This window comes from Cheilinus undulatus, linkage group 18 (assembly GCF_018320785.1).
Source record: "Cheilinus undulatus linkage group 18, ASM1832078v1, whole genome shotgun sequence".
NCBI lineage: Eukaryota > Metazoa > Chordata > Actinopteri > Labriformes > Labridae > Cheilinus > Cheilinus undulatus.
In genome coordinates, this window is record NC_054882.1 from 37,606,402 (window position 1) to 37,633,400 (window position 26,999).

Below are 26,999 nucleotides of genomic sequence, written 5' to 3' on the forward strand. Positions count from 1 at the left end.
TTTGCAAAAATAATCTAATTGCAATATTTTCCTGCAATATTGCAATTGCGATTTGAAATGCGATTATTTAGGTTCCTCAGTATTTCTGTTGTTTAACAAACGTAAGCAAGAAATCATTCTATATTATAACAAGTGCAATATTAGATTAGTTAAACTAGGGCTAAATTTAGAAAAAAATATCTTTCTGTGATTTTGGCTCATATAGCAAATTTGATATCAGTTACTTTATTGAAGGGGATGATCATTTCTCATAATATTCTTATTTTGATGAAGGAAAAAAATGCATGAGCAAGAAAAGTAAGATTTTTGTGAAAAATAAAAAAAGATACTTGAAGGTTTGAATAATGTATAAAGCAGTGATACTCAACGCGTGGCTCTGGAGCCACATGTGACTCTTTTATGGCTTAATTTTAAATATTATTACCCCAGAAAACCTTAAAAAAAAAGGAAACTTTTTTTGTACTTTTTCACCTTTTTTCCACTTTTCACCCATTTCGGCTACCTTTTGCCATTGAAAACCACTTTTTTTGCCACTTTTATCCCATTTTTCCCTTATAAGGCTATCTTTGCCACTTTCATCCCATTTTTGGACTTTTTCACCCTTTTTTCTCCACATTTTACCCAGGTAGGCTACCTATTGTCATTAAAATACCACTTTTTTCCTAGTTTTTGCCCATTTTAGCCAATCTCGACTGCTTTTTGCCCATTTTCGTCACTTTTCACTAATTTTTTTTCACTGTTTTGCCACTTTTTGACCATTTTATGCCAACTGTAACTCATTTTTGTCACTTGTAACCCATTTTTTCTACTTTCTGACCCTGTTTCCAACTTTTCTCCCCATTTTTGCCACCTTTAACTTATCTTTATTGCAACTTCAGCTGTTTTTGCCACTTTTCATCACTTAGATTGTGGCTCTTGCAAAGGTATTTTTCAACAATTTGGCTCTTTGGTTGAGCAGGGTTGAGTAACACTGGTATAAAGCATAAAAAAAGAAAAAAGGTCATATCAAACTGGTATTTTGACACTTGTCAGGTTAAAGAAATATTTCACTGTCTGCAATTTGAAATTGCAGCATGCCATATTGAGATTTAATCTAATTTGCGACTAATTGCCCAGCCCTAGGTTCACCACAACAAGGACTCTTCCCAGAGCTGGCTGCCCAGCCAAACTGAGCAACTTGGGGGAGTAGGACCTTAGTGAGAGAGGTAACCAAGAACCCGACGGTCACTCTGACTGAGCTCCAGAGATCCTGTGTGGGGATGGGACCATGTTCCAAAAGGGTATCATTAGGGTTGGGCAATTAATCAAAAGTTGGATCAAATCGCAATATGGCCTGCTGCAATTTTAAAATCGGGGAAGCTACAAAATTACTTTAACATAAAATTTGTGCCAAAATACCAGTTGAAAATTATTTTTTCAGCAGAGATGTCATGAATTACATATCATGCAATCATCCACAGGCAAGTTTTCAGAAAAGTCTGCAAAAATCAGTCTATTTTGTATGTTTTTCTATTCGGATTTAAGAATGGCATAAAAACTATAACTCCCTTCAATACATCAATTTCTATCCAATCTGCAATATGAGTCAAAACCATCACAATTAGATGTTTTTCAAACATTTTCAGCCCTAGTTTTATCTAATATTGTGTTGTTCATAATATAGAATGATTTATTGCTTGTGTTTGTTGGTAAAAAACACAACATAAGGAACGTAAGAAATAATCACATAATAAAGCACAGTCGCAACACTTGGGGAAAAAAATCGCAAAGAGATTATTTTCCCAAATTGTTCAGCCCAAGAAATCATCACAGCAGCCCTCCATTGACTTAGGCTTATGGCAGAGTGGTTAGATGGAAGGCTCTCCTCAGTGCAGAACAAGACAGCCCACAAAAACTCTGCATGACAGCCAGGCAGGCCAAGCATACATCAAGTATTGCTGCAAAGGGTCTGAACACTTAAATCAATGTGATATTTCAGCTTTTTATTATTCATGATTTGTAAAAATGTCTTAAATTCTGTTTTTACTTTGTCATTATGGGGGACTGAGTGTAGATTGATGTATTTAAATGATAGTAGCATCAGGCTGCATTACAACAAAACTGAAAAAAAAAAACCCTAACCATCCCCAGAATGACAGTGAGGAATGGGGATACATGAACCCCTCAAGCTGCTGTGTTCATAAGCTTTAAAATGCAGAAAATGACGTCATTTTCCCCTTTTTTCCAAGAAGGACACTGAACTGCCACTCTAACTTAACCCCCCAGAACTGGCTTGCATGATTGGTACCCCTGTCCAAGCACACTTGCGTATTTACTCTGTCTGATAGAACAGGTGGTGTTATGGAAGTGATTAGTCTGCAAATCCACCCCGAAGAAGAAAGAAGACGCCATGGATGACAACCACTCGACTTCTTAATGCTCCTCACAGACACTAGAGTCCATCCTGATGGCTGCTTTATTTTTTGATTGTTTTTAAAATGCCAACAATAACCCTCTTCCTAATTCCACATCTAGCATGCAGCCCAGTTGAGGGAATGGGTCCAGGCTGCATGGAGACTATAGATGCACTGATTTTAAAATTCAGGACCAATACAAACGCAGATGTTTTTCATTAGTTATTTTGGTGTAACATTCACTTATTTAGTATATCACATAACAGATAAGCATCTGCTACTAATGTCCGTTTATTACCACATCATTTGCTGATATCCGATGTTTGTTGAAGGGCTGATACCAATGTTAAACCATACATCTGTGCATGCACATTTCAACTATCAACCCATGTGCTGCTGTATTGGGAATTTCAACATTTTCTATGCATGCAAAATCAATGCCAGTATTGGTCTCAGCCCACATGAGTCCACTCCTTTTGAAACACCAGAGGGTTGTTAATCACTTTTAGTGGAATAGCTTCAGCTAGAGTAACCCTAACTCTGGGGAAAAATGGTAAAGGTTAAGGTAAAACCTCTGTATTACAGTTATTTCTTTGTCCAAGTCTATTAGACGGATTGACAGGGACTTTAAAACACCTTACCTTCACTGCAGAAGCGGCCCTTGTATTCTGTTTTGGAGCAGTCACACACCGGCTCTCCATCCATCACCGAGCACGTCCCGCCGTTTTCACACGGGTTCACCGTGCACCATCCCTCTGATTCCAGGGGTACCTTAAGGCTTCCCAGGAAGAGCGGCTGTGAGAAGCCATATTTGAGGTCTGTGATTGATCCCCTGAAGGGCTGCATGTTTCGCACTGTCGGCAGTGTGAGCGCTGCGCTGTGGATATCCTGTGGCACCCCACCCAGGAACAGGTCACTGATGATTTTCATAAACAGGCGCTGAGGCCGCACCTCGTCTGCTTTGACCTGGCCGTCCAGAATCATCACCGTGCGCTGGTTATACCTGCTCAGAGTGGCAAAGTGCCAACTGCCGTCATTCACCCGTCTGTCGGAAACCACCGTGGTCTCTGCGCAGTCGATGCTGAAACGCAGCTGCAGTCGACCCTCCACCACTGCCAGCTGCAGAAAGTCACAGTAGCCACCGTCGTCAAAGTACAGCAGCAGCGCTTCAGATGCGTCTGTCTTAAACTGGAAGCTGAGGTCACCGCGGGTGCTGGCGTCCCAGCGGAGGTAGCGTGCCCACTGACCCGGTGTGCCCAAAAAGTCCAGTCCTAGACATGTGCTGAGGAACATCTGCAGCCTGATAGAAAAACCAATAAGATCCATGGCTGCAAAAACAATTAATCCAATCAAAGTTCACTCTTCTGGATGGAATTTCAGGGATCCAGTTTTATCCACACTATGTGCAGAGATAAATATCTATTATAAAAATATGTTTTAAAGGGAAAAGGGCATTAGTAGGAGAACAGTCGTTGTCTTTAACAGTCTTATAGTCGAACACATTAGAAAGCTGTGCAGCAGGAGCTGATGTTTTCCTCCTCAGAGTTACAAAGACAGGAGGAGGCGGGGATGCTTTATGGTTTTGTTTTACACTTCAGATCTGATGCTTTCAGGACTCATGGTGTACAGTCTGATGGAAATAACTTCTCTGGCTTTCAAGGCCAGCTGAGTTTCCTCCTTCATGTTTTCCACTGTGACATGGAGCTGACGAGGGATCCACGGGCCGGCCCCAGTTCCATCACTGTCAGAGAGAGAGGAGAAGATTACAGTGAGTCCATTAGCATTGATTTTACAACTAAAGCTACACCCGGAGGCAGCTTTCACAGTTTTAAATGAAGCCGATGTGAGAGCAGAAAGCTGCAGTTCCTTAAGTGTCCACTGGAGGCTGTCTGCAGAAATGACAGAAGTAGCTACACCTTTTACAAATAATACAGCAGAAACAGAGATGCACCAGTTGTAAAAATCAGGGCTGATACCAATGGTTACAACAAGAATTTAGCTGTTGGCCAATATGGATTTCCCAGACTGGGATAAAGCTCATAACTGGGATACTCAAGTCCAACACTCAATGAAGTCATCACCATTTCACAATAAAAACACGTAGCAACAGCGGTTCATAGATATCAAGACAGTACAGGGGTAAGGCCACCCGTAAGGGGGGGTAAATGGGAACGCTTTCTGGGGGTCAGGAGTAACCTTGCAAAGCAGATGGATTTGCCCCTTTCTGTGTTTCTCACTGGCAAATCCATCTTGCAAAGCTTCCATCTGAGCAGTTTGGGCCCGGTTAGAAAGTGACAGGACCAATCAGGAGTTAGATGCTGTACTTTCGGGTGCTGCAGAGTCATGACTAGGCAAGCGGCAACAAGAGGCCGGTGCAATAATGGCAAAAGAGATTAGCGTGGATGCTGCTAAAGCGCCAGTTTTATCAGTGCTTGATGACATTTCTTTGTTAAAAGATGAACAAAGAACAGCAGTGAGTTGTTTTCTTTTCAAAAATGACAAAAGTCTACAGTCACCATGGTTCACCTTGTGCAGTTCTATATGGCGTTTACTGCTCAGTGGTGATGTTTTGTTGCTCTGATTGGCCGGTAAAGATGTGACAGACAGAACATTGAACGTTGTGAATCCATCTGGTTTGTCAGGTTAGGTCAGGAGTTGAGCGCTGCTGTAATTGAGATCAGCTGATCTTGTGCAAGCCCATACCAGCTGATGGCCAGCATCTTAGCATGCCACTGGCTAATTCCTCTCATGCTGCCTTATTCAAACTTTTCTTGCCTGGCTAGGCTCTGCTGCTCTCTCTGCAAGCTGCTCTTGCAACACTCCTCCACCCCAGAGTTAATGTTGGCAGCTATTTTTAATTTTAGTCTTAGTTTCAGTCTTTATATGAAATGCATTTTCGTTTTAGTCACATTTTAGTAAATTCTATCCTTTTTAGTTTTTGTCTAGTTTTAGTCAATAAAAACTCAAAGCATTTTAGTCTAGTTTTAGTCCATATAAAGTCCTCACATTTTAGTTTTAATAGAATAGAATAGCTATGGATGCATTGTTTATTTTGACAGATTTACCCACAGTGGAGAAACATCACATATTTAAATGTCCGACAAAAACTACATTACATTTTAGTCTAGTTATAGTCATCTTGACAAAAACTGACAGAAAGGATTTTATTAGACCTTTATAATAGTTCCACACACTTAACAGCTTCAAAATGAGTGAACTCTTATCCAGGATGCCAGTACCAATACTCCTGATCCAGCACGCATACACTGATGTCTTGAATAAATTTCAACTGGGTAGGGCCCATTCTATTCACTGAAAACCGATGCTAAACTAAATGTATTTTCAAATTAAAAGGACAAATAAAAAGTCTGGTGTCTGTTTGCAACATTTTTTGTGCACAATCATATGTTGGTGCATAGAGATGATGGTCTCTGATCTGTAAGAATCAAAGGGAATAAAATCTAGCATATACAAGCATTCTGTTAATGACAACAGATACACATCTGCTACTGGCATCACCTCATACCAGCATTATTTTACGCTGGCCAATGACTGCCAAAAGGGCCGATACTGGTCAACACCAATGATGAATCAATGCATCACTTGGTACATGTCTTTCCCCACTTTCTCTCTCCCTGTCATTTCCTGTCTCTTTAGCTGTCATCTCTGTTAGAGGCAAAAAGCCCTTGGCATAAAAAGTAGGCCTGGTGGCTGGGTTTTACCCCATGTATGACCTCCAATTTCCACATACAGCGACCGTGGCGCGATCTGCTGGTGAATCGTACTGCGGAGCACATCGCTACCTCTCTAGTCAATCAGAGCATTTCCACAGCCCGCACTCCAGTCTGGCAGCGACGCGTCCCTGGAGCACCACTCCTCTCCACTTCGTTCGAGATACGCTGCAGGTCTATTTTCAGCGCCGGCTGCTGCAAAACCGAGTCAATTCCTGTCGATCAGAAAGCTCCGAACAGGAAGTCACAAGCGTAGAATATCTGGTTCTTTCAAAATACAACCCATTGCATGGACTTTCTATCGTAAATCACTATATCAAAAATACATCTCATCCTGCAGCAAGAACAAAGGGTCACTGAGAGGCCAGTGGGTCACTGAGGTACAACAGCACTATTGATGAGGAAAAGTTAATTTTTGAGGACATTTACCCAAAGAATTTTACATAAAACCACAGATTCTTTAAGCAAACATTAACCTTTTAACTTCTAATCTACTCACCCAATGGCAGAAGCAATAATATCATGGACTTGTAACGGAATGGATGATGAATTAACCCTGAAAGGTAAAATAGTCCACTGTTGACATACTATTCCTGTGTGAACTTGCAGTTCTCTCATGATCTCTGCCTGCCGATCAGGGCTGCATCGCAGCACTCTCCACACACTTCTAGTGGGTAAGGTTGCTCGCCTTTGGTGGGAGCAAACCCGCAGCACTTCGGTGCACGGCACAGTCGTCTTATGTGAAAATTGCAGGTAAGAGTGGCCCAGTTTGGGGTCTGGCCTGTGGCTCCTTTCCCTCATATCAGTCCCCCACTCTCTCATCACTCCTCTATCAATAAAGGCAAAAAAGCCACAAAATAAATCTTAAAGGTCACATATTTTACCCCTTTAAGACAAGTTTATACTGTTCTCAGAGGTCCCCAAAACATGCCTGTGAAGATTGTTGCTGAAAAAAAAACACTTCAGTATAGATTTTTTGCATGTCTAAAATGGAAATGTCTAATTTCCATCCCCACTGAGCTGTCTGACTCCGCCCCTGACCACACCCCTCTCAGGAACTTCCTTCCAACCGAGCCTGGGGGCGGGGCTAACTCCCCACGTGACATTGTGAGAGAAATCTGAGAGCGGCTTGTTTCAGCACACATTTTCTAAAGCTGGAGAAAGAGAGGGGAGGGAATGGATTCTTCTGATTCTTGGGGGGATTGTGGACAGGCCGGGGGCACATATTTTTGTTAGTGTAAGTGTAATTTGCATAGCATGTGACCTTTAAAGACAAAAAGCCCAAAAGTCCTTCAAAACATATAAATCTGATTCACTAATATTTCATCTAACTAGAGATCGATTCGGTCCAATTTGATTTGATCCAATGCAAACTGTCCATGGAATCCTAAAAGGTGAAACAAGGTCATTTTAAGATAGATTTAGTGTTTTAATTGTTCATAAAAGAGCTAAAATACCAGGCCTCCTGTCAAATATTTGACATGCAACACACCAAGCTAGCTAGCAGGCTGACCGCACTTCTCTCTTCAAAGGTAAAAGGTCAGTGTGAGACTGTTAAGATTGAAGACGCTGAGCTGAGCTGAGCTGAGCTGAGCTGAGCTGAGCCAGGGCATGCAGGGAAAGCTAAAACAAGTGTCAGAGCCTCAGTAAACTGATTAATAACATTGAACTCCGTGCATGGACTGATTCGAGTCTCATTTTTACCATTTTTACAGATGCACTCTGATCTAACATTTTGGAAGTAATAACAAAAAAATTAAATTTAGGAAAATCACTTTTGATAAGTGTGTTGCAACCCAAGCTAAAAAAATAAATAAATAATGAAATAGCCTCAAACATGTTACCAACAGCTCTAAATCCCTGAACGTTCCAGGGCGTGATGTGTACGTCCTTTGAGGGAGCGACAGCCCTGATGGATGGTACAATTAACACAGATTACATGTGGATATTGATGTAATGGAGACAAATGGGACACATATTGAGCATGCAGCTCCTTAGGTGGAAGAAAAGCCAGACTGTATTTTAGTCGAGTGTTCACAGAGAAATGCACATTCCCACTGACAGCCAGCAATCCTGATGAAAACGCCTGGGACACAGCTGCATTCTTCTCTTTCCAAAAAGGTTTTTTTTTGCTCTTATCGGTCATCAGCTGTGTAAATGAGTCTATTATTCTCATGGCGGTGTTAGGCGGTCTGCTGCTATCTGATGACAGGCCTGAGAGACAGCTTTCTGCTCACACAGATAAACACCAGGAGTTACTGACCAAATATCAAGTGGATTAATATTAAAATTTCTTTATAAAATCTACTGACATGTTTGGAACCAACAACGCTGAAACCTTCACCAAATACTTTGTCAATTTTTATGTAACTCTAATTGATGACTCTATAAACCTTTCTTTCAAACATTCATTGTCACCAGATTTTCTATAGTTCCTCTACATTTTTAATACAATTACGGCACTTGATTGATAATTCTAAAGAATAAGCTGTGCTACAAAACTTCATTTAAAAAGACACAAATGATTTCTAGTGGGGTCTTCTCCAGATTCTCCAGAAACAGCAAAGTGATGCAGGCCTATAAAAGTGGTAAGAAGAAAATTGTATCAAATTACAGACCAATTCCTTCGCTTCCTCAATTTTCTAAAATTCTCTGAAAATTATTTGTAAAGAGGCTCAATATTTTGAGAAATCTGATTTACCAGTTCAGATGTAATAGTAATCCCTCAACATCATTTGCAGTGATGATATCTGTAGAAAACTGAAAACAGATTTCTACAAAGTAATGTCAATTAAATAAAGATTTGTACTGTAAAATAAACGACTCCATAAATACTCACCTGCTTCAACTCAGTGTTTAGTGAGTGACCGTTGGCTGCAATCACAGCTTTGAGTCTGTGTGGATATGTTAATCAGACTTGCACATCTGGACACTGTGATTTTACTCATTCTTCTTTACAAAACTGCTCAAGCTCTGTTAGTTTGCAAAAGGATTGGGTATGAACAGCCCTTTGCAAGTTCAGCCACAAATTCTCGACTAGATTGAGGTCTGGGCCACTCCAGAACATTCACCTTGTTGTCTTTAAACCATTTCTGTGCAGCTTTCGCTGTTTGCTTCAAGTCATTGTCTTGCAGAAAACATATCTTCTCCCAAGTCATAGTTCTCTCGCAGATTGAATAAGACCGTCACCCAGGATTTATCTATATTTTGCTGCATTCATTTTAGCCTACATGAAGACGGGGCGAGGTCTATCAAAACAACCAGAGGAGAGAGAGGAGGAGGAGCGGGGTGTCCTGGTGTGTGAAGCAGCGTGACAGAGAGAGAAGCTGGTAGGTAGATTAAACAGGTAGCTGTTCCATTCTAGTGGTAATCTTTACAAGAAATTAAACTAAAATGCAGCCAGCCTACCTTTGAACCGTTTATAAACTCCATCAGCTGTTTAGTAGCATAGACTCCTAACGTTAGCTTCTGTCGCTGCTGTACAGTAATCCTCCTCAGTCATGGTCAGAGTTGCAGTGATGTTAAAAAACCTCCAAAACCTTGTACAAGGTCCCGTTAGTTAAAAATATTTATCCAAAGTTGAAATCAGCATCAAAAATTGCAAGACAAATGTTAATAACCAAGGTGGCATACAGGTACATTATGATGTGTTTAAAGACGCTCAGACTTTTGGCAATTCAAGAAGGATGAAATTACCCTATTGTGATGCGTTCAAAGTCAGATGGAGAAATTAGAATTTTAGTTTTTAGTGAGATATCTGAATAAATGTGGTCCTTTAAAGGAGAAACGTTTGATTAGTAAAATAAAATAGATCTAAAGCATGAGTTCAGTTAAAAACATATCGCCTCCGTTTTCCAGCCAAAATGCACCAAAATTCCTATTAATATTACCAATATTATCAATAAAGAGTTTGATAATTAAGGTGCATTAATAAGTGTACCATTATGAATAAAAATCATTGATCCTCATCACATAAGTTATCCAATACATGTTAGTGTTTTCATCAGTTTATTTCAGATTATTACATGTAGGCTATTGGTTGTATAAAATTAGTGGGGGGTTTACAGGCTATTCTTAAGAGTGAAAATATAAATGTGACTAAAAGTAAAGACTAAAATGTAAAGAACATTTATCCACTAAAACTATGAAGGGTGAAAAGGACTAAAATGTGACTGAAACTAGAACTATTTTTGTTTGAAGACTAAAACTAAAACTAAATCTAAAAATGCCAAAATTAACACTGGTGTCTGCCAAACATAGCATCTTGTCTTATGGCCAAAAAGCTCCATTTTGGTCTCATTAGACTAAAATACTATGGAATCTTCCAAATGGAGATCTCTACGTAGTCGAGATTTAATCTGAGTTTTCTTCAGCTGGGTTTCTCTTTACCACTCTCCCATACAGCTTTGACTGCTGAAGAACCTGAGCAGCTCTAAACAAAAGAGGAAAATGTATTTCTATCTCAAACACAAGCAGTGGATATTAAATATATGCTACAAACACATCAACTGGATGAAATCCCAGGGTCAGACAGTGCTTTCATCAGAAATGAAACATGCATCATGCTGTAATAAGAAAAGGATGTGTTCATGATGAGTAGTAGAATTTTATCAAAATACATACATTTATTTTAAAACCTGACTTTAAAATAATTAAAGATTATTTAAACACATTTATACCTGCTCACACACATACCTAGCTAAGGTTGTTAACGGTTGAAAATACTGTCTTACAATAATACTCCTACACTACACTGTGCTAAACTTATATTTAGAATTTAATATTTTGTGTTAAAATGAATCCCTGACTATATCTAAGTCATGCTTTTTTGCATATTATTTCATCATATATGTGTTAGATCGATAAAATGCAATAAAATGGAATTAAAATTCTATTATATTGTGTCATTCTTAATCAAGCACATTTGATGATCACAAAATTAAACATTTTATCCTGTCATATCAGCACTCAGATACTCATAAGAGTGCTCTGGAGTTCTCTTAAAAACAGAGTAAGGCTGGACACACACTACAGGATTTTAAACCCGATTTGGGGCAAGACTTGCCTCCCTCGATGATCGTGGGGGCGTATCCCGAGAAGAGCCTCGTCACAAACGACTGTTTGCCTGAATAATCCTCGTGTGTGGTGTCAACACGATTGTTTTACTGCTCCAAGTCACATCGTAGCCTCCAAAATCCTGAATCGTAAATATCAAACATGTTTGATATTCTAGGTCGTAAAGCTGCTGGCAGAGTACCCACAACAACCAATGAGAGCGAGCAGACCGGGTAGCGTCACAGCCGGATCATACGTAATTTCACCGCTCACAACCATAAACACAACTTTAATTTAATTTCAGCCATGATTTCATCCCGAGTCTGTCCCATGTTTTATGATTTTTGCTGCACCTGTAACGCATGCCAGGGCAGCCTGTTGTTGAGAGACAGCAAGACGGTATCGACAGACATCCATGTTTTGTTTTGTTTTTTCCTGAAGTCACGCGATCACGCGAGGTTGTAGGCAGGTGTGTGGTCTCCAGTGATCTGACAGTCTGACTGAGTCGTCTGGTGTGTGCGCTCAGATAATTAAAGATGTAAAATCTTTGGAAACTGTCCTGAAGTCTGTGGTCTCTCACCGTTTTAAAATCGTTTCAGATTAAAAAAACGTCTAGTGTGTGGCCAGCCTAAGAGGGTAATAGTGACAGATTTCTTTAGTTGGTGGATGAGGCCCAGTGCTATCAGCTCACTGTGTTTGTTTACATCTGGGTCAAAGGGCATGATGGCAGTAGCCATTAACCAGGGCTACTAGTGACAGGCATCTGCCATGTTCTTTTTCTCTGTTGTTTTTTTTTACTGCATAACAGAACACATGCCAAGACAGACAACTCACAACTTTGACTTTCATGCATTTTCATTTGTCAATTCATCCTGTAAGATCTCATGTCTGTGAAATCCCTTCAGACAGCAGGTGTGTGTTTCAGTGTCTGGCCAAATCATCTAGTGTGTTCAAAGTAAATACAAAATGCAGTTTTTAGATGATTTCATTTATAAAGGGAAAAGTCATTCAAACCTACCTGGCTCAATGTAGAAAAGGCATTGCCCCCCTTATCAAATCATGATTTGACTGATTAAACAAATTTTTTTAAAAGCTGAGTTCCATTTCCTGTTGAATCAACAAATCAGTTCAACTTCAATTTCAACTTCATGGCCTCTAAGGTAAATGTGGTTTGCAGCCAGACAAAAATCATGAAACATACAAAACACAATCGCACATATTCAGACACAACACTGAAAAGCATCAATACAAAAATACAGCAAAGGAAAACTGAAGGAAAAACCATCATTTAAAGACATCTTTAGACATCTGTAAACGCTTCTTATTTGATCTTTTTTAATTTTGAAGATTAAAAAAGCAACACATCATGACTGGACCCAAAGGCATTTAGGAAACAAAGTCAGTGACATCTGTTAGTCTGAAAAGGGTTACAAAGCTATTTGTGATGCTTTGATACTCCAGCAAATGACAGTGAGAGTCATTATCCACAAAGGGAGAAAACTTGGAACAGTGGTGAACCTTCCAAGGAGTGGCCGGCCAACCAAAATGGCTCCCAGAACCCAGAACAGCATCTGAAGACCTGCAGGTCTTACGTGACTCAGTTCAGGATTCAACAATAAGAAAGAGACTGGACAAAAACAGCATCAGTGGGAGAGCTCCAAGGCCAAAACCACTGCTGATCAAAATGAACACAAAGGCTCGTGTCATGTTTGGGCATCATGCCATTAATTAATAAAACCATGAATTCTGCTCGCTACTGGAAAATCCTGAAGGAGAATGTCCAGCAGAAGTTTGTGACCTCAAGCTCAAGCGCACGTTGGTTATGTAGCAGGACAATGATCCACAAGCAAGTCCACTTCTGAATGGCTTAAAAAAACGAAGATTTTAAAGTGGCCTGGTCCAAGTCCAGACTTAAATCCACTTGAGATGCTGCGGCATGACCTTAAACAGGTCATTCATGCTCAGAAACCCTCTAATGTGGCTGAATTAAAACAAACCTGCAAAGAAGAGTGGGCCGTAATTCCTCCACACATGATGATCTGAAACATTCAAGTCTGACAGATGAGCAAAACACGATGAAATCAGGAAGGCACTGTACTGACAGTTGTCCCAAGGCTGTTGCTGTTTGCCTCCTATGCTCCACTTTTTTGTTACTATATTAATGGAAGATTTAGCATTTCCGACATGGCATCTCAATAATGTTGCCTCAGAAACCAATGGATGACATTTTTCCCTGAGCTGGTAGTGAACAACAGCTCGGGAGAAACCTCTGACATCTGCTGGTGGTAAATCACAGCTCAGAGGAGGTTGATGTACCAGTGGAGGTGCATTAAATCTTCAGAGAAGTCAGTCTACTTCAAGCACAGTCTAGATCTGTGGGGGGAGAGGCCACAACAACTTCCTGGACTTATTTTACCAGACTATCTGACAGGAATTACATAGTCAGTGCAACAAAAAAAAAAAGAGAGAGACAGGAGGTAAGGCAGCAGCAGCTGTAGGAAGAGATGACAGAAAATCCTCTCAACACTGTGATTTTAAGTCAGGGAATATATACCCAGGAGGTAAATGTGTTAAGACTCTTTAGTCAGACACTTCAGAGCACTATAACACTGTAAGGTGCATAGGGAGGTAAACAGTTTAGGGATATTTGATTATAAGCGCAACATCTAACATTTTTAATCGTGATAAATCTGCCACATGAATTCAGAATTTAAAATACCAATGAGTATGAATGTGTATTACAGTGGAATATCTGCGATTCATAACAGTCTGTAGGAGATTCATTTTTCTGCACCAACAATCAGCCATGGGATTTAAATATTTTTATACTTCTGTTATCAGACCTCAAGTCTTCATATCAAGCTGCTTTGACGACAAGATGTCAGCCAATCAATGCTGACCATCTCTGATGTCACAGAGGTTCCTCATTAAAGACCCTGTAAAGTGAAATACTGAGATCTACATGTGACTGTATTTTGGATTTAGACATTTTTCACCGCTTTCCTGACTGGGTTTAATTTGGGCGGGGCCAATATGTGGGCTGCAGGGGAATGACCCCGCCCCTCTAACACTACAATATAAAATCAGAGAGCAGTTCATCTCAGTACAGTCTAGTTAACCAGACAGGCCAGTAAACACAGGAGGCTCAGACTGTTGACTTTTGTGCAAATAATTCATATTTCTGCAGATATTCAGCAGTTAGTTATTCCACGGAAAGACAGCGACGCTACCAATGTGCTAATTTTCAAATGATTTCTATCTTGAATGCATTTTAGTATGTTTTCCACTTTAAACATGCGGTTCTTACTGATATAAGCACAAAAAGAAGTGGTGGCAGTGGCATAAAAATGTCTTCCTGTGGTTTTGATGATGTTCTGGCCTTTGAAAAGCCTGACTCATATCTGTAAAGCTCCCTTAGAGCTATTATTTGAGTGTTTTTTTTAACATTAAACATGACTATGTTACTCTGTTTAGTCTTCTTTTTGACTTCACTGGTTTGTGTCTCTGCAGGGTTACTGTTTTTAAATCGGTGATTTTGCTGCATAGCCAGTTCTACTATCAGGCAAAGGTAGGCAACTGCCTGAGGCCTCAGGCTCCAAGTGGCTGCAAGATACAGTCATTATAGGTGTGCATTAAATATGATGTAAATGTCTAAAGTTAGTGGGGAAAGAAATCATATATGGTCACTGCAGTAGACTTCCTTCATGGACTTCCCCCCACTCTCAATGATACAATAGAACATATGATTTTTTTAGCCAATCAGCAGAGACCAATCAATGTCCCGGAAAGTGAGATCACAGCCCAGAGTGTCTCAAACTTCCTGTCTCCGCCAGACCCTGAAAAATGCAGTTTTCCATTTCTCTCACAACATCATAACTACCCTTGGTAAGCTGATGAAACTCAACCATTATAAAGATGAATAGTTGTGCTGAATGTCCTGATAGGTTTTGTTTCGTTAACCTGGCAGAGTAGACGGATTGGGCTGATTCCATGCCTGTCATCAGGCAAATCCAAACACTGTGCCAGGTCTGAAAATGGAGCTGACTAATCATCGTTATTTCAGTGAGAACGAGGCAGTGGCTATGGGTTTAGTTGTACTGGAAGAGGGGTAGCAATGGCCGGTGCTGGTGTGGCGTTTAGCTAGGACATAGCCATAGTATAGTAAATAAAGAGCGATGGAGAATACCAATCAAAGCTTTTCATGACGGAAAAGCTTCAGCATGAGTTTGCAAGAGTTATGAGCAAGGCTTAGCTGTACTGTCAGCTGGTGTACTCAGGTTACTACTGGAGCTTCGAATGTGTACTACCTCATTTTGGCTTGTCACTCTGATTGGCTTTTAAAGTCCTTCCTAAACACTTTCTATGGGAGGTTTCCCAGATGGATGTGAATATATCCCATGCAATAGATATATGAAACAGTCTGGCATGTCAGGTTACGTTTGAGTAGAATTTTTAGTAATTACTGCTGTCAGTATTAAGACATATGCCCGATTCATCCAGTAAGCAATACTTTGAGTATTTTCTTTACAAATAACCCATTAAAAATAGGACAATGACACTCTATTGTATAATTAGAGGGTGCAGGTTTGGAAAACAAACAGTAAACAGAGGTTCATTTGACTAACATATAGAAACTTTCAAAGTATAATTAGTTAAATAAGTGTAATTTTTGGTCAGTTTTTAGAGCAAGCCTTATTTCTACCCAAATTAATCAAGACATCAATATCTGTGCTTATTTTAGGGTTTTTAATGGAATTAAAAGGACAAATAAATGGTATAAGTAGTGAAATATGTGATTTCAGGCAGTTTTATTACTTAACTGGCATAAACCAGGTTTTATTTTGGTTTTCTCATCACTACTAAATTCACTTACAAATGCAATATCTGTGATTTGTTTAGGTTTCCTGTTGATATTATAAGATACATCTGTTGGTGCCACTGTTATTTATACAGTTTCCCGAAGCCAGTCATGACTTGCCAGTTAAAAGAAGTCACATTTTAGAGGAAACAGTGAGGAGACACTGCAGTCATTTAATGCCCTATTCGCACAGGACTAGTAAAACCTAGGGACCTCTGGTCATTTGTAAGAATCTCACAGGACGTCTGTGTTTTTGGTCCCGTGTGAATCGACCATGTCTTTAATTTGTGACGTAAAAATTCCAGGTCAAATGACCTACCATATTTCAGCACACACAGAGGTCCATGGGTAATTCTAGTCCCGTACAAATAGGCACCTCTGTAATTTAGGGTGGTAATTATGTTATTCTACAGCCTGTTTGGGTTTTCTGCTCCTTTCTGATTGAAAAAAAAGGCTTTGTAGGACATTATTAGCAAAGTTCTGACACATATAGGCTATAAATAGAGCTTCTCTTTCAGTTAAAATCAGCTTATGTGTAAAAATGTCTTTATTTTACTTATTAATTTAAACTCACACTTCTGCTCTCTTCATACATACAGCTCTGCTCTTCCTCTTACAAATGCCTGATCTTCTAAAAGGAGAGGTTCATGTTAAACATGTTAACAGTATATATAGGACACATGAAGGAAACGTCAGCTGCGGAACGTGAAATGCACAACATTGCATTTTTTTGTATGCATTTTGGAAATAAAGATTAAAGACCCTTTCTAACCGGGCCCAAACGGTTCAGACGGGAGCTTTGCAAGATGGATTCACCAGTGAAAAACAAGGAAACGGCCTTTCCATCTGCTTTGCAAGGTTAGTGCAAACCCCACCAAACACTGACGTCAGGGGGTAATTCACAAATTATGAGCGGTCCCTAGGTAATAGCTATCACTAATAGGGCATTAGATGAGCTTAATCTGTCCCTGATTATGCCGTTTGTTCTAAGTTTTATTGAGACAGCAATAATTCCTCTATGAAGTTTCATGAGTAAAACATAAAATAATCATGGGTATAAAACAAATATTTTGTTTTCAAATAAACTTTTCACATGTCATTAAATACCCATTGGACTTTTTATGTGTTTATTATTCCAGTATTAATATTTTAAACTTGCAAACACCTTTTTTAATTTTTATTTTCTTACCATAAACAGGCCAGGAACCATATATTGTATGATCACTTCCTTGACCTTGACTTTTTCCATAATAATTAAAAATATAACACAGGTGACCCAAAAAAAAAAAAAACTTCACCAGCAATAATCTAGGGTTTAAATTTTGAATTTCCATGTGTTTTCATTATCTAGATCAGCAATACTCAACATGTGGCTCTTTTGTGGTGATTTGTGGCTCTTTTATGTCTTACATTGAAATATTTTTCCACAGAAAACCCTGAAAAAGGTAAAATTTCACCTCAGAAATGATCCATTGCAGGTTACATTAATCAGTTTGTTTGCCACTCTTGTGCAGTTCGCTTCGATTGACAACTTTTACTTTTCATCCATATATTTCCTTTGCCCTTATTTGCAATGTTTCCCCATTTTTTCCCACTTTTAATCCATTTTTACTGCTTTTTAAGCCCAAGTTTGCCACTTCTTTTTGCCCTTTTTCACCAGCATTTGCCCCCATTTTTACTACTTTTGTCCATTTTGGTCTCTTTCACTCATTTTTTGCCATGTTTTAACCATATTTACCACTTCTAACTCATTTTCTGCCACGTTTTCTCCCCATTTTTGCCATTTTATACCTATTTTGCCTCTTTTCACCCATGTTTGCCACTTCTTTGCTGCTTTTTGACCATTTTGCCAATTTTCAACACTTTTCATCAGTTAGACTCTGGTATTTTTCAACCATTTGGCTCTTTGGTTGAGCAGGATTGAGTAACACTGATCTAAATTATCTAAATCAGTCACTTGGGTGGACCCTGGCCCTAAAAAGCAAATTCCAAGCCCCTCAAAAAGCCCAGAAAGCATTTCAGATCAAGCTAACGATAGTAAGGTAGATCCTTTTGGACATACTAAAACAATGAATCAGTGGATTAGTGTGCTGTAAAATGGCATTCTTCTGATTTTGTCAGAAGAATGGACATTGCACTAATCAGCATCTCTTTTTTTATTTTCCTGTGTTCCACCTGGCCAGAAACGTGCTGATGTCACACTATGGCAAAAACAAAAAGAGGACCCAGGTGTAGATGAAAACAAAATTCATCTAATTTGTAAAAAATGTATTTCAAATGTCCAAACACCATAAAAAAAAAAAAAAACAGGATGCAAATTCATCCAACAAAGGTAGAGAAGGCTGGAGGAAACTGGTTTCATCGCTGTAATACAAACACAGTGAACTGACACAGAAGGGCAGGAGCGCAGAGACTCGTACACACAGGGGAAATTAGACACAGGTGGGACACGGCCAATAAAGCACAGGTGAGACTAATGGCACCATCACAGTGGAGGGAAACGCCAGGAAGTTAAATTAACACGAGGGACAAAGATTACAAAATAAAACAGGAAACACAACAAAAAAACAAGTACACCGGGAGGAAGGTTGTCAAAAACAGGTCATATGATGAACTTAGTGTTGGGAAATAGTGCTAATAAACACACAAGGAGGATGGGAACACTGGAGGTTAGGATGCACTTATAAAAACAGCACACACTAGAACTGAATGGGGAAAGATTACACAGAAACACGTGCAGAAACATACATTCTGATTGTCATAATAACTTCGTATCAGTTCCAAATGTTGGTTTTCAGTCTCATACATGCCTGATAATCAATATTAGCCTTAAAATTGCAATCATGCACATCATGGCCTGCTGCATGAAATGATTTCATCTGGGTTATTTTGTTTTTAAGATCACTACAATCATAAATCAGCAGTCGGATCTACTACTTCTTTTTTTTTTTTTTTTTTTTTTTTTTTTGGTGTCATCTTCTTCTGTCTATCCGTGTTTACAAATGCAGACTTGTCCAGCATGATTTCCTTTTTTCACTCTGTGTGTGTCTATGCGTGTCTTTTGTTGCAGTGTGGGGAGCGTCAGGGGTTAAAAGGCTAAACGGCATGGATCATTGTTCTCGATGAAAGGCTCCTTTGACCAGCCCCACAGGGACGAGTCCACATACACACGCAGACAAAAGGCAGCGGCGCTCTGGATCCTATTAACAATCACACACACTGAGACGGCCGCGGCAGCGGCATGTGTGTGTGTGTGTGTGAATGCAAATAAAAGCAGCCCACCGGCGGGCCCCCTTGTGTTTAAATGGACGCCACTTGCCAGTAATTTTACAGCAGGTGCCCTCATCATACACACGCTGCACACAGATGCAGGGAGTGTGTCCAGATGCAGCGAACAAAATGTCCTCCACAGCTCGCTGATGAAATCTACGGAAGCCCATTTTTACCAGAGGAAAAGAAAAGGAAATGTATGAAAGCTAAAATAAGGCTGCTGTCACATCTGCATGGTTGGAGCAGAGGTTGTGAAACAAAGGGGAGTTTCTCTTTGACCAGTGTGAACTAGGGCTGAACAATTTGCAAAAATAATCTAATTGCGATTTTTCCCCAATATTGTGATTGCATTTTAATATGCGATTATATTAGGTTCCTCACCTCATGTATCTTTCAACAAATTCAAGCATTAAGCATTCGATATTATAGCCTACATTGAGCTGAGAGGGCTCTGCTCAAAAGAGGCTCCCTGGGTTAGTCAAGCAGCAGCTTTGACTTTCCAGAGGATGCACGGTTAGAAACTCCCATATAGATCAAGACATTTATGACAATGTGTACTGAAAACAATGGAATTATTTCAGAAGCAATCCATATTAGCATGAATCTGAATATGAGGGTACAACAAGCTTTACGCTATAAAGGAGGAGGCTGGGGTGGAGGAGGAGGTGAAGCTTTAGCAGCATGGCACAACATCATTGATGCAAGCAGGGATTAGTGAGAAGAACGTCATATTTAAACAGACCGCTGTGTTCTAGGGCTGGGAAATTAATCAAAATGTAGATTAAATCGCAATGTGACCTACTGAAATGTTCAAATCGCAGAGGGTGCAATATTTCTTTGACCTGAAATGTGTTTTGAAATATCAGTTTAATACATTTTTTGAGGCAGAGGTGTTTTGCTCTCCACAGAATCCAAACATTTAAGTGCCAATATTTTCTAGAATAATTGACAAAAGTTCCTATTTTCCTTGGGGTTTTTTGTATATTTTTGTCTTCCTCAAAATAAGAAATCCATAATATCATCACTCCTTTTATTACAATTCATATCAAATTTGCAATGGAGGACAAAATAATCGCAATAAGACATTGTTGTTAGATTGATTTGAATTTTTTTTTTTTTGGGGGGGGGGGGTCGAGAAATTTATTTTGACATTTTTAAGAATTTGATTTGAATTGGGGGGATTTGCTTTGAAAATTTAAAGTATATTCTTAGAAATTTGATAAATTTTTTTATAAATTTTTGGGAATTTGATTTGAATTTCTTTGGAAATTTGTTTAGAAAATTTTAGGTATTTTAATGGAAATTTGTAACATTTATTTGTAAATTTTGGAAAATTTGATTCAAATTTCTGGGGGAATTAAGCTTTGAAACCTTCAGGAAATTTCATGAAAATTTGGGAAATTTATTTGGAAATTTTTAAGACGTTGATTCTGTTCTATTATTATATTTTATTTACTCTTTTTTTTTGGAGGGTTTTTTTTATTTTATTTTTTATTTTTTTATTTGTATGAAAATTTGAGGAATTTATTTGAATTTTGGGGGGAATTTGATTTGATTTTCTGGGTAGTGGGGCTAGTTTTTAATTTTTAGTTATTTTCTTAGAATTTTTAATTATTTATTTGTAGATTTTGGGAGATTTGATTCAAATTTTTGGGGGAATTAGCTTTGAAACTTTTAGGTAATTTCACGAAAATTTGAGAAATTTATTTTTAAATTTTTAGGAAGTTGATTTTATTTTATTACTATTTATTTATGTATTTGTTTGTTTATTTATTTGAGGGGGTCGCTTTGATTTTTTTAATGAAAATTAGAGGAATTTATTTGAATGTTTGGGGGAATTTGATTTGATTTTTTTGGGTAGTGGGGCAGGTTTTTAATTTTTAGTTATTTTCTTAGAATTTTTGAACATTTATTTGTAGATTTTGGGAGATTTGATATAAATTTCTGGAGGAAATAGCTTTGTGTGTTATAATATAGAATGGTTTATAAGATGAGGAACCTGAAGAAAAATCATGTTAAATTGTAATCGCAATGTTGGGTGAAAAAATTGCAAATAGATTATTTTCCCAAATCGTTCAGCCCTAGTTCACATTTGAATGTTTGTAATATGTGCACAAAATCTCTGCTGCTGCAAAAAAAAAAAAATGTATTTGAATGTACTAGACTGGTGTTTTGACACCTTTCAAGTAAAAGAAATAGTGCAACTTCTGGGATTTGTAAATTGCAGAAGGCCATATTGCGATTTAATCTAATTTGTGATTAATTGCCCAACCCTTGTGTGAACACAGCTGTCATATTTGTAGCCTTTTCTCTCATGAGTTTGACTTTTTTAATGTCATAATTATGACTTTATTTTTCATTTTTATAAATGCTTTCATATTTTTTCCTTTATCTTCACTGGCACTAATGGGCTTCCATATAAATGTGAGAAGAACAGGCAGAGATTTTCCTGATGTGCTCATGTCGCTCAGCGTGAGGCCTCTGATCATGCTGCAGTTTACATCTCACATCACATTCACCAAGCTGCCATTTTCCTCCGCATGTCTCCACGGCTGCAGTCGTACAACCCAACAACATCTGACCAGGACATGCAACCTGACAGAGGAGAGGAGGGAGGAAGACGAGGAGGAGGAGGAGGAGAGACAGCAGAAGGAGCGACGAGTGGAAACAGAGAGAGAGAGAGGAGGGAGCGATGTTCCACCTCATCCACTCCCACTCATGCATCTCACAAAAACACCCCGACACTCCCCTTCCTCTTCATCACGTTTCAAACGCACACTCTTCAAAGCAGACACACACCTTTCTAAGAAGGCAGCAGAATTTAGCCACCATCTTAAGGCTGATATCCATCTTTTTTTGCTTCATTTCACTTGTGAAAGGACCAGCAGAGAAGGCGTTACATGAAAAATGCTCTCTGTCACAGCGATGCAGAAATCGACTCATGCAGGCCTGCAGCTGCATCCTGTAAAAACACCTGAAACAGCCTCATTTACCCAGAAATAGTCAGGGATGAGTCATGGCTCTGCAAAAATCTCAGACAATTCAACCTTACATTTAGATAAATTATTATTAAAAAGCTGCAATTATCATTTAAAGAATACCCTCTGCAAGTCAGAACACACACTTTGTAGAAGTACATTCATTTTGAAAAGAGGAAAAGCTTTTATTTTTTGGAAATGTTAGGTTATTTTGAAAGCAGCAGGCTTTGTATTTTTTATGCTACTTAATTTTATGTTTTGAATTGATAAATACACACTTTAAAACTAACATTATTCTCCACATTTTCCTTGTTAACCAACAAAGTACATCCATGGTACCATTTATGGATTATATCATAATTGCAATTGCAAATCGCAATATTAAGCAGCATAATCCAACATTATTTCTTTTTCCAAAAGTGAATTAGCACCAACAGTGGTTGTTTGAAAAGGAAAAATATCCTCAATTAAGTATGTACTTCTTTTTTTTTTTTTTGGAACAAACATCCAGTTAAATGTTATTTCTAATGCTATCACTCGATTAAATAAATGTTAAAGACTGTAATTAATCAATTGCAATTAAAGTCCCCGTAAAGGGATTTAAAAAAATCTGTAATTAGGAGTGTTGCATGACAGACAACTGTTTTATGGACCACCAGGCCAAATATCAGTCTTGAAAAACATCACTAAGTTGATCAAATTAAGCTTCAAAATCATGAAAAATGAGGCGATGAAATCTGCTCAAGGATGGTGTGGGCGTGTCGGTTGAATGAGCTGAAGCCACACCCACTCAGGAGAAATACAATCCCCTCAGACGTATTTAAAAATGCCTTTGATCAGCTGCTTGGCTCTGTGCCAAAGCATCGAGGCAAAAGTTGGGGAGTAAATTTACTGTTTTCTGGCACATCTCTCTGTTATGATCCTTAATGACCTGTAGTCCACTGTGGCTGATAGATTTGGCAAATTTACCTCACAATGAACAAAAACACAGCATGTAGCTGGCAGTGACATCAGCTAACATCAGACCTGTACTGAGATGAACTGCTTTGTGTTTTTATATCGTTGTATCGTTAAGGGGGCGGGGTTATTCTCCATCAAGACTAGTGATGTCATGGGCTCAGATATTTGCCCCGCCCAAATTAAACCCAGCCAGGAAAGAGGTGAACAACTCTAACGGTCCAAATCCAAATTTCAGCCACACACAGATCTCAGTGTTTTCACATGTTTACAGCAACCATATTCCAACATATCTAGAGTGTTAAGACACAAAGTTTGGATTTCACTTTACAGGAACTTTAATCACATGTTGAGAAAGATTTTATTACTGATATATTCAAAGATAATGGTAACAAAAGTATGTAAAAGGACATCTAGAGTGGTGTTGGTTAGAGCTGAACGATTTGGGGAAAATCATCCAACTGCATTTTTTTACCCAACACTGCGATTGCGATTTAATATGTAATTATTTCTTAATGTCTTGATATCATGTATTTTCCAACAAAAACAAACAAAAATCCACTCCAAACTATAACCAACACGATATTAGATTAAACTGGGGCAGAACAATTTTGAAAAAATATGTAATTTTGATCATTTTGACTTATTTAGCAAATTGGATATTAACTGTTGAATAATAATTCTATAAAATTCCCATACTTAACAAGAAAAACAAACAAAAATGAAGAAAATAAGATTTTTTTGCAACACTATTGCAAAAATATGCCACTAGAATGATTGCATGATATGTAGTACATAACATCTCTGCTGCAAAAAAAAGTTAAAAACTGGTATTCTGATACAAATTTCAGTTAAAACAAATATTGTACTCTCTGCAATTTGAAAATTACAGCAGTCCAAATTGCAATTTAATCTAATTTGCAATAATTTCCCAGCCCTAGTGTTAATCTGTGGAAATTGGATTTTATCCTCAAAAATACAGCATTTTCCACTCCTGTGATTAATTAAACATTATTTTGACAGCACTAGTTATTGCAGCTAAAAGTTGTAAGTTCATTTTTTTAAACCTGTACCTGTTGCTCTGAAATATGTGTCTCTACACAAGCTGTTCACTTTCTGATGTGAGTTTTTTATATGAATTTATTATTATTCTTTATTTTTATTTGGGGAGCTGTCAATAAAAAGTGCAGTATTATGGGTTTGTTATGGTCTATAGCAGTAATCCTAAACTTCCTCCTTCTTTATGATTATCTTTTTGTTCAGATTTTGATTTCTACAGTTAAATAATAAACATGTCTTCAATATAACCAGGTCCTTATTTTCACATGCAGTGTTTGATCTCGACTGTTAAATTACAAATCTAAATTTAGCACCTGTAGTTTTATTATCTGGCACTTTAAAACAATAACAGCCAGTCTTCACCCACAGACACTGAACTGTGTTTTAAAGTTTCAGGGTTTACAATAAATGTGTGTTTTCATGAAATCACACTCTTCAACCCCTGCTCCCCACTGAACTATTTTTAACTAATGTGGAAAACACTCTTTTCTTATTACAGCATCTTTGATGAAAGCATGGTCTGCACCTTTGAATGTGTTGGTAGCTTACATTTATTACTCACTACTGAGGCTAAAAAGAAATGAACTCTTCCTCTTTTGGTGTCATCTGGAGCAGGACTTCATCCTCTTTAGTATTATTGAAGTGTTGCCATTGTTTAAAGTTTTATTTTCATTTGCACATGACTGATGTCTTGCTTCTTCTTTTCTTCTGTGTGCCTTCAGTCTTCGCACATTTCCTTCTATGGGCATACAAAGGGCTATTTCTCTGTGCTAATTAGGAGCTCACAAACACCTGGTGTTAATCAACTTAAGAACACAGGTGCGAACAATTAAGCAGCTTAAGAGCAGGACATGGATTCCACCTAGGCTTCACTATGAAATATGAAAGAAAAATCTTTGAAGAGTGTTGATTTCTGAGGCTCTAGCTGTCAGTATGTTTAGCATTTACATTGATAATTTTATTTATGCACCTTATTCTTGGGGCTGGAACTTCTGGTGAGGTCAAGTTTTTAGAAAACACACATTTCTCCCAATGGTTTGCTACAGCAGCTGTTTAGAAAGGACTAATCCTCCATCTTAATTTTCTTAGATCATGTTATTTTAAGCTTGTTACATTTTCTGATAGCTCAGTACCTGTTGCTGTGTACTAATAACTAGACAAAGATAAATATGTGTCTCTAACAACTATGTTTTAAACCCTTAGTTCCCAACCTGGGGTCTCGGACCCCCTTAGGGGGGCGCCAGAGAGTTCAGAGGGGTTGCAAAGCTCTGTCCATGCTGAGGTTGTTAAAATCGATTTCCACATAATCTAATATAATAACCCCTCTAAATAGTCCATAAAAAAGGTATGTGAGCAATAACAGCTGATTATTACTGTTTTCTTCTGATCGAATCAGAAAAAATACATATGTATATGTAAATGTATATATATTAGAGGTGGGAATCTTTAGGCACCTCGTGATTGGCTTCAATTCTGATGCTAGGGCTACGATTCGGTTCCTAATTGATTATTGATGCATTTTGATGCACTTGGTTCATTTTTAACACTTCTGTTGTTCTCACTCTGTCAAACATGATGAAAATATTACATTTGTGTTTAGAAAAAAAACGAGATAAATTACATTTCTACTATCCTCTAATGGAAGATGTGTGTAGACTGGAAAGTTACAATCGCACTGATCATCGGTAGCAGCATCCTCTCCTTGCAGCACATCTGAAATTACAAACATAAAAATGCCCTTTTCCACAGATGAACCACTGGTGGTATAAATCTTACTGTTACATACTGCGTGTCAGAGCTCCACCATTTTGTTCCTACTCTTCCACAATATTAAATATGTGGATAATCAATTATTATCGATTATTGGAAATTTATAAATCAATTCAGAATCTTCCACCTCCACATCACAATGCATCTAAGAATCAATTTTTTCTCCCACCTCTAATATATATGGTTGTTATTTGTTGTTGGTTTTTTTACCCAAATGTGTCACTTCTTTCGTCTCTGTCCTGGGACGGGGTTCAAATTCTCTTAGATGGTGAAATAATGATTTCAGCAAACTAGAGAGAGAAATATTAAAGCTCTGAGTTCTACATTTTCTGTGAGGTTTATAAAAGTCCATTCAACCCCCCTTCACAAACCACGATTGTTCCTACTACAGAGCTAATAAAATAAATATACCAGTGTACCTGAGTGAAAGAAATTTCTTCATTTTGCCCCCTCCAGTAGAAGTTGGAGCAATAATAATATTATCCCATTTCAGGTGTAACAGAGAACGTTAAATATTCGAATCCCCAAATTGCTCTAATAATTAAGATTTGTCTCTCGTTACGCTGTAAAGTCCAAAAGAAGGGACCAGAAATCGCACCCACATTTCACGCAAAGTATCATGAGGACTCGGAATAAGGTGGGCGTTTTTTTAAGAAGCATGTTGACAAATCCTGTCAAAATGTTTGTTTGCAGAAGTGACCCAGTGGCACCTCCTAGTGTTGAAATTAAGAAGTACAGCACAGTCAAGCACAAGCTTCCGCTTCCAATACGGCGATATTTGTGGCTTTATTTTAATTTGTTGGTCTGAGACATTTTTAAAAGAAACACTATAATAAAGAAAATCTTTAGATTGTGAGAAAATCACTTCAAATAATTTTAAAGCTAATTCCATATTTAAACAAGAGAAATCACCCTTATGATGTTAAAA

General features: G+C 38.3%; 1 protein-coding gene across 5 annotated transcripts in view; it reads right to left on the reverse strand.

The window, feature by feature from the left end:
* Positions 1-26,999, reverse strand: part of nrxn3a (neurexin 3a) — a 275,340-nt gene that overhangs the window by 242,660 nt on the left and 5,681 nt on the right. For all 5 annotated transcript variants that reach the window (XR_005993299.1, XM_041812741.1, XM_041812742.1 and 2 more), the window contains exon 2: positions 3,035-4,134. Coding sequence is in view for 4 of the 5 variants with exons in the window: in XM_041812741.1 (XP_041668675.1) it covers positions 3,035-3,719 (685 nt within the window). In the remaining variant the exon portion in view is untranslated. The remainder of the gene's footprint in view (positions 1-3,034; positions 4,135-26,999) is intronic.